The sequence below is a fragment of the Electrona antarctica genome, assembly GCF_951216825.1.
Source record: "Electrona antarctica genome assembly, chromosome: 17".
In the NCBI taxonomy this organism is placed as follows: Eukaryota; Metazoa; Chordata; class Actinopteri; order Myctophiformes; family Myctophidae; genus Electrona; species Electrona antarctica.
Window position 1 is genome coordinate 46,721,458 of NC_136798.1, and position 19,470 is coordinate 46,740,927.

The 19,470-nt window shown below is 45.7% G+C and overlaps 1 protein-coding gene across 3 annotated transcripts in view; it reads left to right on the top strand.

Annotated features, from left to right (window-relative positions):
* Positions 1–19,470, top strand: part of LOC306941235 (pleckstrin homology domain-containing family G member 3-like) — a 104,472-nt gene that overhangs the window by 40,115 nt on the left and 44,887 nt on the right. For all 3 annotated transcript variants that reach the window (XM_079526570.1, XM_079526572.1, XM_079526571.1), the window contains 2 exons: positions 10,262–10,462; positions 11,613–11,824. In XM_079526570.1, the coding sequence (XP_079382696.1) occupies positions 10,262–10,462; positions 11,613–11,824 (413 nt within the window). The remainder of the gene's footprint in view (positions 1–10,261; positions 10,463–11,612; positions 11,825–19,470) is intronic.

Genomic DNA, 19,470 nt, shown 5'->3' on the forward strand with positions numbered 1-19,470 from the left:
AACTATTTTCTGGCCTTGACAGCCCATGCATCCAAACAGAAAAGTCATATCTAATTGCATTAAACGACATTAAACAATGTTAAACTCACTTTGCCTGTCACTTTGCCACTCGATTTGCCACTCGATTTGCCATTCACTTTATGCATAAGCATACCCTCTATAGAACAGCCGGACGGGAACCGTAAGGTGTGTTATATAGACCGTCTATATAGACGTTTAAACAACCGCTAATCAACGTCTATAGACGTCTAAGAAACTTTCATTTTTAGCCGTTTTTTATCGCATTTTTAGACAGCCCTTTAGACGAATATTAGATGTATATTAGACAAAAACAATGCTCAGTGGGTTAGTATTGTCAATTATACCACAGGTCGTTTCGAGGAAGCAATCTGATTGGTTGAAACAGCCTTCTAGCCGTGGATCAAACGAGCACCACTCCACACCTAATCAAAACAAAGAATTCAGCTGCTCGTTCCTGACAGCATCACTGTCGTGGCAATAATCACGTTAAACCACACCCTCTCGTGTAATATTCCTCAAACACACAATCCTTAGGCCTGACTCACACCTTTACATCTAGCATACAACATTGATGCATGCTAGATGTAAACAAAGGGTTTGTTTACATCTTGCACCAATGCATTTCCAATGGAAGTCACATGGTTTGACACAACATTTGTGTTGTATGGCTTTCGGCTGTGTTTCGACTGCCCCCCTCCCCCTCATACAACAAAAATGTGACTCCCATTGGAAATGAAGTGCGAGCTTGCATCAGTAAACAAGTCTCATGCATCAGCTATACATCAATCTGTTGTGCACGTGTGAGTCAGGCCTTACACCATCCTCATTTCCTGGGCATAGGTTCAGAAAAAGAGTCACCGCCGCTCCGTTTTATAGGTGGAAGACTCAAATTGGGTCGCACCATTTGTACAGGGGTGCATGTTTCTGTCGATGCATACTATTTAGTATTGATTGAAAACAGATGAGGTCGTTTAAAACCACCGGTTGTTAATTACTTCATGATTGACAATGATTCTGTAAAGGTTGGGAAATGTTTTCCTTGTTCCATGTTCACTAGAGATGTTTAGGTGAATACTTTGTGTGTACCTGTCCCTAGATGGATGGTTGTGGCTAGGGATGTCCCGATACCCTTTTTTCGTTTCCGATCCGATTCCGATCCAACAATTTATGTGTTAGCCGTTACGATACCAGTGCTTTTTTAAAAAAAAGTGTAAAGTACATGTACTCATGTTGGTTGCGTTATCACGTAGAATAACGTGAAGTTTAGCCCTGGTGATGTTCCACTTTGCATGCAAGCACACACACACACACACACACACACACACTATGCATATTATATATATGCTTATTATATTTTAATAATCTTCTCTTTATTTTAACCAACCAAGGCATCCCTTTGCACTACATTTTACTAGGGCCTTCTTATACAGTACCTTTCTAAAAGACAGAGGGAACTGTTAATTGTGTTTATGGAACAACAACCTATTTTCAGATGGGGGGTCGGCGGCCAAGTACATATTATATTTGGGGATCCTTGACATGAAACTGACATAGAAACATGGGTTTTTCAAGAAAACTGTCAGGATTTAGAAGACATTTTGTAGAATCGTTCCCAGGTCAAAATGGGCTAGAGTAGACCGAGGCCCTGGTTTGAGTGGCAGTGGTCAGTCTGTCTCAGACATTGAGAGAGAAGGGGCACCATGCTGGAAGCTCTGCCCTAGTACAGTGTTGGAACCTGAAATGTCCAGACTGTGTGCTTAAAGGAGCATTCAGTGATTTGGGTGATTTGGAAAACCACCCAGTCTGCCCCGGTAACAAAATGTGCACATGCACACGCTCTACAGTGGGGGGAAGTGCAACAGCATGTGCACCAAGGCCCGCCCCCACACATGATTGGAGGAAGGCCCCTCTCATCCTGATTGGATGAAGGCTTTGCCACCCGCCACCAAAACTGAAACTAGGGTTTTTTGACCCCAGGGGCTCACTGGGGACAGGGAGGAACTCCTTATATGGTCAGCACACTCTATAGTAGGGAGGATTATCCAGAAAAAAAGAAAAAATAAGTGATATTTGAATTAAGTCAAATCACTGAATATACCTTTAATATTAATTAATACAAATAACCCTGACAGTGTACACATGTGTAACCAAATGGTTACATATACAGTATGTGTACTGAAACTAAATAAACTATTGGAAGAGACCAATGACTCAAAGTAAAATCAAAATGTGCTGCCAAAAACAACACTGGTGCTGACTCATCACAGTGCATTTAAGGTTCATCATCATTTAATGCTTTTTCCTCAAACGTTGTCTGCCTCCGTCAGAAAGACTCCAGAGGAGACGATCAATAATTCTCATCCATTTGTCCGACTGTCTCATAACCTTTATGTCCTACAGTTTCCATAAGCTCATTCATGTACGTTTACATTTACAGTCGCATCCAAATGCATTTAGGAAGTACTTAAAAAAAAAAAAAAAAAAGACCCTCGTCTTTTTAGATAAGTGCTTCTTAAAACCCTCTTATTGCTATACCTAATTAACAGTGGATTGATTCTTCAGCCAGCATTTTTCATATGTTTAATTTGTCATTTTAATGCCAATAGAAAAATCCGCGATATACACACTATATCTCATTCTGACGGGGCAAGACTATAGTATTGGGACAATCAGTCCTGATGGTGGCGGTAACGTCACCATTGTGCCGATTCTGACCAAAAGGAGCGAGTGAACGATGACCACATCCGGTTAGGATCAAAATATCCGGCAGTAGCTTTGCTAGTGTGCCACAATGAAAGATGTCCGGAATGCTAAGCTATCATCGTATTTTTCATAACTAAGTCAAATTAAGCTCTAATCAAGCCCAAAACATCGCATTTTACGCAGCGATGCATGCGCGATCACGCGCGTGCGCGATCGACCGTGCACGCGCGGATTTTCGGCCGGTTTTAGGAAGAATAGATCGGCCGTTAGCCAAATTAGCTAAAAAATGCTAAATTTTGCGACAATAAGCTCCCGATTATTGGGAATCAATCGATTACGTCAATTACGTCAGTGGCCATAAGGGATTTATTGATTTCATTACGTCAATTACGTCAATGGCCATAAACCAGTTAATGCTTTTGACCGATATAACTCAGAACTCCAACATCCATATGCCGGTGGAAACATTATAGCAAAGGAAAAAAAAAACAGCAGATCTTCAAGCTCGCAACGTGTAGGGTTGCGATGCGTTGTGAGCTTGTACATTGGCTATTTGTGGGTGTTCAAGTGGTTACAGGAGCCGTGTCCGCCGTTTCAACTTGTAAGGTGTTTTTCATTTTTCATTTTAAGTGTTTTCTTTTTTCATATTTTTTTTTTTACAAAATCTGAAATAAATTGACAGCGACATAAACAGAGTAACAAAAGCAATACAAAAAACAACACCACAAACAAGAAAACAACACAAATCAAGACAACCAAAGAGACAAGGAAATATTGAAGGATAAAAAAAAAGAGTGAAAAAACAAAACCAAACAAAATCCAATACAATCAGTATACAAATGAACTCATGTTCACAAACATCATCCAGGCAAGACAGGCAGGCTAGTCAGGTAACAGCTAATAATGAGGTGCAGTCGGAGGTACGAGTGTAAGGCGGTCGACATGCGACAGAAAAGGCTGTCGCATACTTCACTTTGTGTGTGTGTGTGTGTGTGTGTGTGTGTGTGTGTGTGTGTGTGTGTGTGTGTGTGTGTGTGTGTGTGTGTGTGTGTGTGTGTGTGTGTGTGTGTGTGTGTGTGTGTGTGTGTGTCAAGGGACGGTGTGGGACTCAACAGCTGTGTTTGTTTTTGATAAATGTGTTGTAAAGTGCCATGTCAGGTGGTTTGTCACAGAGGAAAAACCCACACATCTTTACACAGCTTCAGTGGCCTGACCTGAGACCTCCAATTTACGCTCTCCGGAGCAACTTACGGTACGAACGAATTAATAGTTTATTTCAATCTTTTCTTTCAGTGAGACATTACAAGAATGCAATCAGCACTGATTAACTACACCTGGCCGGCAACGGGGCACTGCATCCATGGGTCAGTGCCCTGTTGGCCAGGTGTAGCTAGTCAGTGCTGATTACACCTCAGTAATGGCTGCGCCCTGCAGGGCACCCCTATATGGGTATTTGTCTGTAGAAGCCGTTGTTCTCGCATTAATGACATCCTCCCTCTCATAACACGGCAGGTTTTTCAAAAGCCACCGTTCCCATGTTATAGCGAGGACCGTACCCATGTTTTTTTCCTTTTCTTTTTTTTTTAAAAGATTTGTTTTTGGCTTTTCTGCCTTTATTGATAGTATAATAAAGGCATTAAATATAAATATAATATATAATAAAGGCATTCCTGAAAGAGAGAGAGAGAGAGAGACGGGGAGAGACACGCAGCAAATCGTCGACATGAACGGGACTCGAACATGCGACGCGCTGTCAGGCCAAAGCCTATATGTGTGGCATGATGCGCCTGGACCACTAGGCCAGCGGGTGCCTCTGTTCCCATGTTATAGAGAGGACCGTTTCCATGTTGTAGTGAGGGAGAGTCCTTATTGCATTACCGTAATGCTGTTTAACACAACTTAAGCTATAAGCTTATGGGGCATATGGGAGGATTCTTGCCCTCTGCGCACACACGCACGCACGCACACACACACACACACGCTTCCTCGCTTGCTTTCTCTCTCCTCCTCTGAAACATATTGCCTGCTAATTTAGATGTTGTTCGTCGTGCTTCTGTACTGTAATACAAGTAAGACGCGCGAACGCGGGAAGCGAACGCAGCTCGTAAATTGCAATAACAACAATTAGAATAAATTACGTACTTTAATGGGTTTTTTAGTTATTATTATTTTTTTTTTTAAGATTTCTTTTTAAGTTAAGTTTTTTTAAGTTAAGTTTTTTTTTAAAGTTTTTCTTTTAAAGTTTTTTCTTTTTAAGTTACGTTTTTTTTTAAGTTAAGTTTTCTTTTTTTAAGTTAAGTTTTTTTTTTATTAAGTTAAGTTTGTGTGTGTGTGTGTGTGTGTGTGTGTGTGTGTGTGTGTGTGTGTGTGTGTGTGTGTGTGTGTGTGTGTGTGTGTGTGTGTGTGTGTGTGTGTGTGTGTGTGTGTGTGTGTGTGTGCATGTGTGTGTTTTGTGTGTGATACAGCTGCGCCCTCTGGTGGCGGGCGGGTGGTGTTACAGCGTGACACACACACAGACACACAGACAGACAGACAGACATGATCTGCTGGGTCTCATAGTAAATGCTCACTGCGTTCGCAATCACTGCGTTCGCAATTAACTGAGAAGAGAGAAGAAAAAAGAAGTTTCCACTGACCCTCCTCCTCTGAGACACAGAGGAGAAGTAGAAAAGGTGCTCCTCGTAGCGCAGTGCTCCACCAGGTCAGGAAGCTAGGCACCGAGTGCCGCGCTACGAGCTTGTAGGTCTGCTATTTTTGAAAAGTCGTGAAAATGTGGCGTGAATCTTTGAATATACTGTATATTCTTTCAGAGCGAACGTTTTTTAACTCAAATCTTTGCTTCTGGGGGGTCCCTGGAACAACATATTTTCGGATGGGGGTCGGTGGCCAATTCCATAAAGAATTTGGGGTCCTTGACATGAAATATTGAGCACCACTGATATAGAAACATAGGTATTTCAGAAAACTGTCAGGATTTAGACATTTTTTTTAATTTTGAGGCCTAAATGGGTTAATGACATAAGAAAACGTCTAGACCTCGAATACGGTACAACCCCATTTTTGGGGGATATTTTCATTGGAATGAAATGTCGTCGAAAAACAAGACACAGTGTGAATGTGTTGATTTGACACTCTCCGCAGTGTCAAGGCTCACGCACGCACGCACGCACGCACGCACGCACGCACGCACACACGGCACGCAACAACAAAGCCTTTGTGTTGAGCAGACAAGCTGGTATTATCCTAGCCCCTCCCTCCTGGGACCGAGGCGTCACGTAAACAAACAAACACCCTCGCAGACTGGACAGAGTAGTATTATACTCTTTAGTAAATACTCAAGTATTCATATAGGTACAAAATGAAAAAATACCCTTTTTGTTTTCATATCAATTATTGAATTAGAATTAGGGTTAGATTCAGGGTTATATAGGTTCAGTGTTATTTATGTCGACTAAGACTAGACTAAAACCTTTCAGAAGGCCAATTAGGGCTAAGACTAAATGGTGTTATTGCTTTTCTGGCAAAATTAACATTGCATTAAGACTAAGCTTTTGCTATTTAGTCCAGTGGTTTACCAAACCTTTTCATGTCAAGGAACTCCAAAGTGACACTCATTAGCTCGCGGACCCCCATGTGAAAAGATATACCAATATACCCCCATTTATTTTTCTTGTCAACTATAGTACAAACGAGGTCAACTAGTGGATTTACTAGTCGACTAGTTGAATAGTCGACTAGTTGCTTAAAGCCCTACACCACCACGTCGGACAATGGTTGACAACAACAACAACGACGTCTCTATGATATGGTCTTGTTAAGTAACCTACTGGTTGATATGGGTTGATAACACTCAAATCCGCTCGGCTAGCCAGACGGCATCACACAGTTTGACCTGACCTTCACTGTACGCAGCACGCACGCACGCACGCACGCACGCACGCACGCACGCACACAGTGCTCTCTGTTCTTTTAAGCCTCCAGTCACTTCAAAGCTGGCGATAGGTCACTGTCATCAAACACTGTCTCTCACTGTCAGTGTGTGTGTGTGTGTGGGGGGGGGGGGGGGGATGTGTGCGTGCACACGTGTGCGTGTGTGTGTGAGAGAGAGAGAGAAGCTAATCTTGCTTATACTACTAGGCCAGTCAGTGGCAATTCCAACGACTTAAAAAAAAAACCTGCGATACTTTTCAAATATGTCCATTTTTCAACTATGCCTGCTCTGTGTAGCCTCGCTACACAGAGCAGGCAGTTAGCAGAGCCATAGAGTATAAGACAGAGTTAGGGCCGATTCATACTCCTATTTTAGAGCCGAATAAAAGTCGGTTCGGCTCTGTAGAGCCTACAATGTGACGTCATTTGAGGTTCGGGGGGGGCGGGTACCGTCCTAAAGTCGGCTCTTCGGTGCTACTGAAAATATCTGACGAGCCGAAATCATTTCGGCACTACAGCGCCGAAACAGCGGTAAAATAGGAGTATGAATCGGCCCTTACGAGTCTACGACAACTCACGGGGGCCAGTCCAATGGCGGCTCTTCTACATACAGTATACACTTCTATTGGCAAAGAAGCATGTAGCGAACATATGTCCTGGACCGGAAGTTGGCAGAATGCACTGGACTCAGGCAACAGCCCAGCATTAATGATCTTAAATCCCTTTATTTTTTAGATTATTTTTTGTAGTAATTGTACAACATAAACATTACAGAGACTTTAGTTGTCACTGTACAATACTTTAAAAACAGTTGGCATGTTGAACACATGCCTAAAATAGCACTTGTTTGCGCCGCCCCCCTTGAAAACAATGTATTTCCAACTCCAGCTTGTCACTGTTCAGGCTGCATGAACAGCGCTCGAGTGCTCCGTTTTCTGCCCCCTCAATGACGTAACTCTGTCTTACTCTATGGCTCAGGCAGTCAGGTGCCAGTCGGTCTGGCCTATGGGATCTAGGGATCTGGGATCTGCTGCACAGCAAATCCCTAGATCCCATAGGCCAGAGACAGACAGGATATGTTTCAACTCGAGACCCAAACGGGACATTCTTCCCGTGGCTTACAACGTCTGTGGGAGTGGACCATTTTGCTTTGTCTTTTTTTCAAAATGAGATTTGGCCAATGTTCACCTGGGGTGGGCACCTTTGACGATGGAGAGGGCCACTATATTTCCACTCTCACTCCAGAGTGTAAAGTCTGGTTATTAAGTTAATTCATGTTAGTTCATGCTGAGGTAATTCTTGTGCAGCCAACAGCAGAGGGGAAGTAGGCATAGAGACACCTTCTAGGCCATCGATGAGAACTAAAAGCACTTCCTAAGCTCTACGTCTACCGTAACCGACTTGAACTTGCTTTCCTGTGTGCGTACGTGCGTTAGGTATAATTACGGTCGATAATTCATAGTTCTGCAATAAGAGGAATGACTCTTACAACATATACTGACAAACAATATAGTGATTCATATTCTCAATTCATCCCCACCTCCCCTCCTTCCCTCTCCTCTTCTCTTCCCTTGACTTTGTATGTTTGTGAACGCGATCTGCTCTATGTGCCTCGACGTGCGCGCATGTGTGTTTGTGTGTGTGTGTGTGTGTGTGACTGTGCGCACGTGCACATATGTGCGTGCATGTGTGCATGGAAGGAGTGACTCTAAGAGGAAGTTTTACAGCCAGACCCGGAGCCAGTCTTCAGACAGACAGCTGAGAGAGAGACAGAGAGACAGTGTAGGAGAGACAGACAGTAGGACAGCTGAGAGGGAGACAGTGCAGGAGAAACAGACAGTAGGACAGCTGAGAGAGGGAGACAGTGCAGGAGAAACAGACAGTAGGACAGCTGAGAAATAGACAGTGTAGGAGAGACAGACAGTAGGACAGTGGAGAGGGAGTCATGGTAGGACAGACAGACAGACAGACAGATAGTTTTCTTCAGGGGTGTGTGTGTGGGAGAATCGCAGGTTCAAACACCGGTTCTGTTTTTTTTTTATTAACCCATTTTGGGGCGGGAACCCCTTTTGGTGTTAGCATTATGTTATGCTTTAGCTATTGAAAAATAGCACATCTACAAGCTCATAGCGCGAGCTTGTATGTCTGCTATTTTTGAAAAATCGAATAACGACTGACATAGAAACATAGCTTTTTCAGAAAACTGTCAGGATGTAGAAGACATTTTTTTCTCAGGTCAAAATGGGTTAAACAAACACCGGTTCTGTAAGTCACGTTGAGCAAGGAATCGACTGAATTGATCTCGATCTCCTTTTTTTTTTTGCATAATCGTCATAATTGTTTCCATTTAGGAAAACAATATTCATGCATTTTCAGATATAAGAAAGCAGTACAACAGGTCACTTCGTGAAGCATTTGCGGTGTAACACTATTAACCCATTTAGGCCTGACGTCGAAATTAAAAAAAAATCTTCTAAATCCTTTCAGTTTTCTGAAATACCTACAGTATGTTTCCGTATCAGTGGTGCACAAAATGTCATGTCATATCTGCCCCGCGTAATGACGTTTGATTACAAAGCAATTAAATCGTTAATTGCAATTATTTCTATGACAATTCATCGCGTGGTTCATGTATTATTCACTTTGTGGCCCAAAGAAATGTAATAATAAAATAAACATAGCCAAAGAAATGTAATGATAAAATAAACATTTCATCTGCCCCATTGGCTCATAGTTACTCTGCACTGGAACTGGAGTACAGTAGAGACCTCATGTAGTGCACGGAAAGTGCACTACACGTGTGTGTGTGTGTGTGTGTGTGTGTGTGTGTGTGTGTGTGTGTGTGTGTGTGTGTGTGTGTGTGTGTGTGTGTGTGTGTGTGTGTGTGTGTGTGTGTGTGTGTGTGTGTGTGTGTGTGTGTGTGTGTGTGTGTGTGTGTGCATTCAAATATATACAAAGGTCACAAACCGACGACTGCCCTTACTAAGTCTGAAGTCCACAACCCCCCCCCCCCCCCCTAGTTGGCTTCCTGCCAGAGAATAGTCACATTTGAGGTGTGTGTTTGTGCGGGGGGGGGGGGGGGGGGGGGGGGGGTCGGCGGGGGGTGGGGGTCGGCAAGATCGTAGCGCGGCACTCGGTGCCTACAGCTTGTAGATCAGATCATCATGACATTTTTAACTCATATCTTTGCTTCTGGGGCGGGGACCCCCATATCCTTTTTGGGGGTCCTTAACATGAAATACTTTGAGAACCACTGATATAGAAACACAATTTTTTTTCAGAAAACTGCTATGATTTAGAAGACATTCTGTGTTATATTTTAGCTATTGAAAAATAGCAGATCTACAAGCTCATAGCGCGGCACCGAGTGCCGCGCTACGAGCTTGTAGGTTTTTTTTTTTTTAAATCGTGAAAATGTGGCGCAAATCTTTGAATATATATTCTTTCAGAGCAAACGTTTTTAACTCTTAAATCTTTGCTTCTGAGGGGTTTAGGGTCAGGATTTAGAAGACTTTTTTTTAATTTCGACGTCAGGCCTAAATGGGTTAAGGGCCTGGCAGTGATAATACAACTCTAAATGACTCTTCTTCCACACTCCTTTTCCCAGAATCCCCTCGTCTGTCCACGGCCTCCGTCAGCAGCAATGAGCGCGCTCCGTCTGCCACGCCCCCACGGCCCCGCCCCGTGAGCCTCGTCTCCACCCTCTCCTCTGGCTCCGCCTCCTCTCGGGATGACAGCCTAGCCCCGCCCACCTCCCACGTCGACTTGGAGCTCCGCCCTCCAGAGGGACACGCCCACACAGACACAGGTGAGACCATAACACGCCACGACGTCAACAATGACTATAAAATGATATGATGCCCTCTCTATGCACAGCAGCCATATTGGAAAGAAATTGGGCCTCTTCCTTACATACTAGTAAACTAGGGTCCTATAGGCTATAGAGTCTGGAACTACACCTTCCAAATGCTGTATAGTCTGGAACTACACCTTCCAAATGCTGTATAGTCTGGAACTACACCTTCCAAATGCTGTATAGTCTGGAACTACACCTTCCAAATGCTGTATAGTCTGGAACTACACCTTCCAAATGCTGTATAGTCTGGAACTACACCTTCCAAATGCTGTATAGTCTGGAACTACACCTTCCAAATGCTGTATAGTCTGGAACTACACCTCCTGTACAGTACAGAAGAGGGACCCCGACACGGTAGCTCTGTCATTTCTCAACCGTTTTGGACGCGGGGCGGCACACCGGAACTGGCCCGGCCCCCCGGGTGCGTTCCTGGGGGTCTGGATGTTCCGGGGACCCCCACGTGGTAACTCTGTCATTTCAGACGGGTGTGATATTTCTCCTAGGGTGGGATGTCTGTATTCCTCTAAATCAATGTTAAAAAAGGCGTCGAACGCATTAGGACACTAAAGTCTCACTCTTGGCTTTTTCTGAAACTTGGCAGCCCTGCCTGCTGAATGCTGGAACTACACCCATCACGTTGTTATTTTCTCTATTTTAAGTTTTTGGGAAGTTTTCCAGAATTGTGATTATGAACACGTTGGCTGCCTTGGAAACGGCCCGGTTGCTAGGCAATGCCTTGCAAGTACAGGCAGTCTATGGACAATGCAGGATCAACCTCAAACTAATTGCAAACTCAGCTGATTTTGTATCTTCAAAAGATCCTGAATAACAGAAAAAAGGTTGCCTAGAATTGTCTGAGGGGAAAGTTTTGAAAATGGCCTGTACAGTATGGCCACCATTGACATCCTATATAAGGCAAATATTTTCTACATTTCCTTTTGCTTCAAGTAGCATGTGTCGCGTCAAACTAGTGGGTTTTCATGATACTGAATCCATTCCAAGCATTGCATAAAAACACAGCAGATCCGACTCGACTACTTTACTGAATGATTGATGATTGATGGTGATTGATATTTTGCTGTGGCTCGTTGTGGAACTGCAGGTGAGACTGACCCTGGACCGGGAGGAGGAGGAGGGGGGCGTGGTCACTGCCGGGGGTGGGTCCACCAGCAGCGGACCAATCGGGAGCCGGTTGCCACGGTGACGGGCGGCAGCATGTCGCCCAGCCCTCAGCTGACGTACCTGGACCGGGTGGTCATGGAGATCATCGAGACGGAGCGCATGTACGTCAGAGACCTGAGGATGATCGTAGAGGTGAGACTATAATAATAATAATAATAATAATAATTGCGACATCAGGTCTTATATAGAGGGTTTGCATGTGACATCATCATCAAACCCGGAAGTTATGCAGGAACGCCTACTGAGTGACAAAAATACTACGAGTTTCTGGCCATGACAGCCCATATACATCCGAACAGAAAAGCTGTATTTGATTGCATTAAACGACGATAAACGTCATTAAACTCACTTTGTGCATGTGAATACCCTCTATTCTAACCTGACTCCGCCAGATGGGGCAGCAGAGAGTACACTGGGTTCCCCCCTCCTGCTCCCATCTGGGAACTCTCAGGCAGACTTGATGCCCGGCCACAAAACGGCCTGGCCAATCAGCAGCAGCTAGAGGCGGGATAGCTGCTGCTGATTGGCACTATAGGGTAAAAAAAGAAAGAAAACAAAACCTATGGTAATCTAGCGAGGCTGCTTTGAAAAGAAATTGAAAACACAAAGTCAAAATAATAAGACATTTAAACGAATGTTCCCTTACAGGTCTGTAACTCTGTGATAGTGTACAAATAGAACCAAATGGACCCTTACAGGTCTGTAACTCTCAGAGTGTACAAATGGAACCAAATGGACCCTTACAGGTCTGTAACTCTGAGAGTGTACAAATGAAACCAAATGGACCCTTACAGGTCTGCAACTCTGAGAGTGTACAAATGGAACCAAATGGACCCTTACAGGTCTGCAACTCTTGAGAGTGTAGAAATGGAACCAAATGGACCCTTACAGGTCTGCAACTCTGAGAGTGTACAAATAGAACCAAATGGACCCTTACAGGTCTGCAACTCTTGAGAGTGTACAAATGGAACCAAATGGACCCTTACAGGTCTGCAACTCTTGAGAGTGTACAAAATAGAACCAAATAGACCCTTACAGGTCTGTAACTCTCAGAATGTACAAATGAAACCAAATGGACCCTTGCAGGTCTGTAACTCTGAGAGTGTACACATGGAACCAAATGGACCCTTGCAGGTCTGTAACTCTGAGAGTGTACACATGGAACCAAATGGACCCTCATAGATAGTGTACAAACAGAACCCATTAGCCATAACCATATGGGTTAAGGGCTATCCCATCCCCCCTTATAGATGAGTTAATACCAGGTGTAAAGGTGGTCTATAATTAGCTCACTGCATGGTTAAGGTTAGAGAGACAACAGGAGATTATGTGATTACATAACAGCTTTTCACTGGAAACCACACTACACTACACTTTTAAATGTCTGCGTCCACTTTCATATAGGTTCAGGTTCAGGTTCATCAGGTTCATTTATTAGTTTGTCCCCGAGGGGCGATTTGTTGTACAGCAAAGCATCATAACAGGCAGACAACATCAATCACATAAAATACAGTAAAGACACGTGGTGGTACACATAAAACAATAACACAGGAAGTCAGTTCAAGTTATCAGTGTAGCATTGGAATTCATCATCACTTGCAAGAACAGTTGTATATTAAAAAATCACACCCGTGTGAACTGAGTGGTGTAAGGTCTTATATAACCTGTCTGACGTAATTAAATCATGTCTGACGTAATGAAATCACACCCGGGTGAACAGGGTGAACATAGCAACCATGCTCATTTTTTCTGCACAGACTAACAAAGCCAGTTGTAGGAGTGGTTTACACCACTCAATAATGAAATCACACCCGGGTGAACAGGGTGAACATAGCAACCATGCTCACTTTTTTCTGCACAGACTAACAAAGCCAGTTGTAGGAGTGGTTTACACCACTCAAAAATACAAGAAGCGACAAAGTTATCTGCTCCTCATATCAGAATTTAAGGCCTGGATAGATACAGGCACAAAGGACAATTTATATCTGTTACTAGAGGCCCCTAGGACCTTTAGGATAACTTATATCTGTTACTAGAGGCCCCTGGGACCTTTAGGATAACTTATATCTGTTACTAGTGGCCCCTGGGACCTTTAGGATAACTTATATCTGTTACTAGTGGCCCCTGGGACCTTTAGGCTAACTTATATCTGTTACTAGAGGCCCCTGGGACCTTTAGGATAACTTATATCTGTTACTAGTGGCCCCTGGGACCTTTAGGCGGAGGCCAGAAGGGAGCAGCCTGTTACTAGTGGCCCCTGGGACCTTTAGGCGGAGGCCAGAAGGGAGCAGACTGTTACTAGTGGCCCCTGGGACCTTTAGGCGGAGGCCAGAAGGGAGCAGCCTGTTACTAGTGGCCCCTGGGACCTTTAGGATAACTTATATCTGTTACTAGAGGGCCCCTGGGACCTTTAGGATAACTTATATCTGTTACTAGAGGCCCCTGGGACCTTTAGGATAACTTATATCTGTTACTAGAGGGCCCCTGGGACCTTTAGGATAACTTATATCTGTTACTAGAGGCCCCTGGGACCTTTAGGATAACTTATATATGTTACTAGAGGCCCCTGGGACCTTTAGGCGGAGGCCAGAAGGGAGCAGCCTGTTACTAGTGGCCCCTGGGACCTTTAGGCGGAGGCCAGAAGGGAGCAGACTGTTACTAGTGGCCCCTGGGACCTTTAGGCGGAGGCCAGAAGGGAGCAGACTGTTACTAGTGGCCCCTGGGACCTTTAGGCGGAGGCCAGAAGGGAGCAGACTGTTACTAGTGGCCCCTGGGACCTTTAGGCGGAGGCCAGAAGGGAGCAGACTGTTACTAGTGGCCCCTGGGACCTTTAGGCGGAGGCCAGAAGGGAGCAGACTGTTACTAGTGGCCCCTGGGACCTTTAGGCGGAGGCCAGAAGGGAGCAGACTGTTACTAGTGGCCCCTGGGACCTTTAGGCGGAGGCCAGAAGGGAGCAGACTGTTACTAGTGGCCCCTGGGACCTTTAGGCGGAGGCCAGAAGGGAGCAGACTGTTACTAGTGGCCCCTGGGACCTTTAGGCGGAGGCCAGAAGGGAGCAGACTGTTACTAGTGGCCCCTGGGACCTTTAGGCGGAGGCCAGAAGGGAGCAGACTGTTACTAGTGGCCCCTGGGACCTTTAGGCGGAGGCCAGAAGGGAGCAGACTGTTACTAGTGGCCCCTGGGACCTTTAGGCGGAGGCCAGAAGGGAGCAGACTGTTACTAGTGGCCCCTGGGACCTTTAGGCGGAGGCCAGAAGGGAGCAGACTGTTACTAGTGGCCCCTGGGACCTTTAGGCGGAGGCCAGAAGGGAGCAGACTGTTACTAGTGGCCCCTGGGACCTTTAGGCGGAGGCCAGAAGGGAGCAGACTGTTACTAGTGGCCCCTGGGACCTTTAGGCGGAGGCCAGAAGGGAGCAGACTGTTACTAGTGGCCCCTGGGACCTTTAGGCGGAGGCCAGAAGGGAGCAGACTGTTACTAGTGGCCCCTGGGACCTTTAGGCGGAGGCCAGAAGGGAGCAGACTGTTACTAGTGGCCCCTGGGACCTTTAGGCGGAGGCCAGAAGGGAGCAGACTGTTACTAGTGGCCCCTGGGACCTTTAGGCGGAGGCCAGAAGGGAGCAGACTGTTACTAGTGGCCCCTGGGACCTTTAGGCGGAGGCCAGAAGGGAGCAGACTGTTACTAGTGGCCCCTGGGACCTTTAGGCGGAGGCCAGAAGGGAGCAGACTGTTACTAGTGGCCCCTGGGACCTTTAGGCGGAGGCCAGAAGGGAGCAGACTGTTACTAGTGGCCCCTGGGACCTTTAGGCGGAGGCCAGAAGGGAGCAGACTGTTACTAGTGGCCCCTGGGACCTTTAGGCGGAGGCCAGAAGGGAGCAGACTGTTACTAGTGGCCCCTGGGACCTTTAGGCGGAGGCCAGAAGGGAGCAGACTGTTACTAGTGGCCCCTGGGACCTTTAGGCGGAGGCCAGAAGGGAGCAGCCTGTTACTAGTGGCCCCTGGGACCTTTAGGCGGAGGCCAGAAGGGAGCAGCCTGTTACTAGTGGCCCCTGGGACCTTTAGGCGGAGGCCAGAAGGGAGCAGACTGTTACTAGTGGCCCCTGGGACCTTTAGGCGGAGGCCAGAAGGGAGCAGCCTGTTACTAGTGGCCCCTGGGACCTTTAGGCGGAGGCCAGAAGGGAGCAGACTGTTACTAGTGGCCCCTGGGACCTTTAGGCGGAGGCCAGAAGGGAGCAGACTGTTACTAGTGGCCCCTGGGACCTTTAGGCGGAGGCCAGAAGGGAGCAGACTGTTACTAGTGGCCCCTGGGACCTTTAGGCGGAGGCCAGAAGGGAGCAGACTGTTACTAGTGGCCCCTGGGACCTTTAGGCGGAGGCCAGAAGGGAGCAGCCTGTTACTAGTGGCCCCTGGGACCTTTAGGCGGAGGCCAGAAGGGAGCAGCCTGTTACTAGTGGCCCCTGGGACCTTTAGGCGGAGGCCAGAAGGGAGCAGCCTGTTACTAGTGGCCCCTGGGACCTTTAGGCGGAGGCCAGAAGGGAGCAGCCTGTTACTAGTGGCCCCTGGGACCTTTAGGCGGAGGCCAGAAGGGAGCAGCCTGTTACTAGTGGCCCCTGGGACCTTTAGGCGGAGGCCAGAAGGGAGCAGACTGTTACTAGTGGCCCCTGGGACCTTTAGGCGGAGGCCAGAAGGGAGCAGCCTGTTACTAGTGGCCCCTGGGACCTTTAGGCGGAGGCCAGAAGGGAGCAGCCTGTTACTAGTGGCCCCTGGGACCTTTAGGCGGAGGCCAGAAGGGAGCAGACTGTTACTAGTGGCCCCTGGGACCTTTAGGCGGAGGCCAGAAGGGAGCAGACTGTTACTAGTGGCCCCTGGGACCTTTAGGCGGAGGCCAGAAGGGAGCAGCCTGTTACTAGTGGCCCCTGGGACCTTTAGGCGGAGGCCAGAAGGGAGCAGCCTGTTACTAGTGGCCCCTGGGACCTTTAGGCGGAGGCCAGAAGGGAGCAGACTGTTACTAGTGGCCCCTGGGACCTTTAGGCGGAGGCCAGAAGGGAGCAGCCTGTTACTAGTGGCCCCTGGGACCTTTAGGCGGAGGCCAGAAGGGAGCAGACTGTTACTAGTGGCCCCTGGGACCTTTAGGCGGAGGCCAGAAGGGAGCAGCCTGTTACTAGTGGCCCCTGGGACCTTTAGGCGGAGGCCAGAAGGGAGCAGACTGTTACTAGTGGCCCCTGGGACCTTTAGGCGGAGGCCAGAAGGGAGCAGCCTGTATTCAGAGCTGAGGGGATGAGACTTGTCCATACGAATGCACTTGGCTTTCTTAACCCATTCAGGCCTGACGTCGAAATTTAAAAAAAAAAGTTTTCTAAATCATGACAATTTTCGGAAAGATTTGAGTCACATTTTAACGATTTTTCAAAAATAGCAGATCTACAAGTTCATAGCGCGCCACTCGGTGGCGCGCTATGAGCTTGTAGATCTGCTATTTTTCAATAGCTAAATTATAACAATGTTTAAAACACCAAAAGGGGTTCCCGCCCCAAAATGGGTTAATGGTTAATGTGGTTAAACGCTAACGTGACATGGATGCGTTCCAGGTCTCAATGGATTAACCCATTTAGGCCTGACCTCAACATTTTTAAAAAATATTCTAAATCCTCTAGTTTTCTGAAATACATATTTTCACGATTTTTCAAAAATAGCAGACCTACAAGCTGTAGATCTGCTATTTTTCAATAGCTAAATTATAACATAATGTTTAAAACACCAAAAGGGGTTCCCGCCCAAAATAGGTTGAGCACCTGTCTTTGGAATACTTGATCCAGGCTACTGAAATGTACTCCGGCTATCTTTGATGTCGTTCTCACAATCCTACTGAGGTGTTTTTTGTCCTTTTAGGTTCAGGTTTCCATACCAACAAATTATAAGGAGATAGCTGACTCAATGAAAGCACTGTAGAACAGTTTCATCAAATATCTATCACCCTGAAATTTGGCAAGCTTCCTTTCCTTAACCCATTTTAGGCGGGAACCCCTTTTGGTGTTTTAAGCATTACCTTACGAGCTTGTAGGTCTGCTATTTTTTTTTAAATCGAAGAACGACACATAGCTTTTACAGAAAACTGTCAGGATGTAGAAGACATTTTTAGAATCTGATCTCAGGCCTGAATGGGTTAAACAAAAGAGGCGTGGTTGACCTTTTTGAGTGGTGCAAACCACTCCAACAACTGGCTTTGTTAGTACCCGTGTGTGTTTGTGCCTGTACGGGTGAGCATGGTTGCTATGGTTAGTATGTGACGCCACATGCGGAGAGTACCTTATGACACAGATGCTTTCCTGGTTCTAATGTACAGTAACTATAACAATAAATGTGTAGTTGCACCACTCAGTTCACACGGGTGTGATTTTTTACACAGCATTTGACAGTTCACACCAAATTTCAGCTTGCTGTCAAATGTAGTGCCCGAATATTTATAGGTGGTCACCAGGTCAACTTTCTCACCATGGACAACACATATAGTTGCCATAGTCCCCTTATATCCCCATATTTCATCTTTTTGGGAATTATATATTATACTTTAATATTCATATGATGGTGTAACACAAATTACAGTTAACCATGTGTCAATTTAAGCAATTTTAAGACGTTTTAATAAAAAAAGAAAAACAAAAAAGATCATTGCAACTAAAATCAACAAAATATAGTATAAAAACGGATTAAATTGGACAAGTTGTCAAATGATATTAGAAAGTACAAGAACATTTCCAAAGTGACGACTTTTAAGATCTTTTTAGTAGATAATAAATATCCGCCTTTCTAATTCATCGAATAAAGTAGAAGCAACTGTTTATTTTGTATCGTTTGTTTAGGAATGGGTGTGTGGCGTGTGGCTGTCTGTGTGAGGCTAGAGTGTGTGCAACTCCTCACTGCTTTCACAACAGAACTTGTAGACACTTGTTCCGTGATGCAATCAAGTGTGTGTGTGTGTGTGTGTGTGTGTGTGTGTGTGTGTGTGTGTGTGTGTGTGTGTGTGTGTGTGTGTGTGTGTGTGTGTGTGTGTGTGTGTGTGTGCGTGTGCGCGTGCGTGCGTGCGTGCACGGGGACAGGAAATACATTTTATTTTATGGTAAAATCATAACAATAAAATCCAAAGAGATTGGTATTACTATTAGAGAAAGATAGATGTTAGGTTTGGGACATTAGACATTCAGACAGAGCTTAGGTTTAGGGGTAGGAATTGGAGTTAAACATGATTTATACCACAGGTGCGTGCCAGTGCCATGCACTGAAAGATGGCAGATCTCCAACGGTGTGAGAAAATGTCGATGTCCTTACAAGTATAGTAATACGAGAGTGCGTGTTTGTGTGTGTGTGTGTGTGTGTGTGTGTGTGTGTGTGCGTGCATGCGTGACTATGATGACTAAAACTAAGACTAAATATATTGACAATTTCGTCAACAAATAAAAACTAGACTAAAATGTTAGGACGGGACTAGTGGACAAGAGATCCAGTATAAGTCCTTTTTCACTTGGTTGCATGCTGAAAATAGTCAATCTACAAGCTCACAACGCGTCGCATCGTGACGCGTTGCGAGCTTGTAGATCAGCTATTTTCAGCAAGCGTAAAATCAGTCATTGCGACGGCATCAATACATAAACGGCATAAATACAATTAGTCGACTAAATCACCTGTAGATTTAGTAGACTCATGATATTTAGTCCACTAAAACTAGACTAACACTAAGTGCGTGCGTGCGTGCGTGCGTGCGTGCGTGCGTGCGTGCGTGCGTGC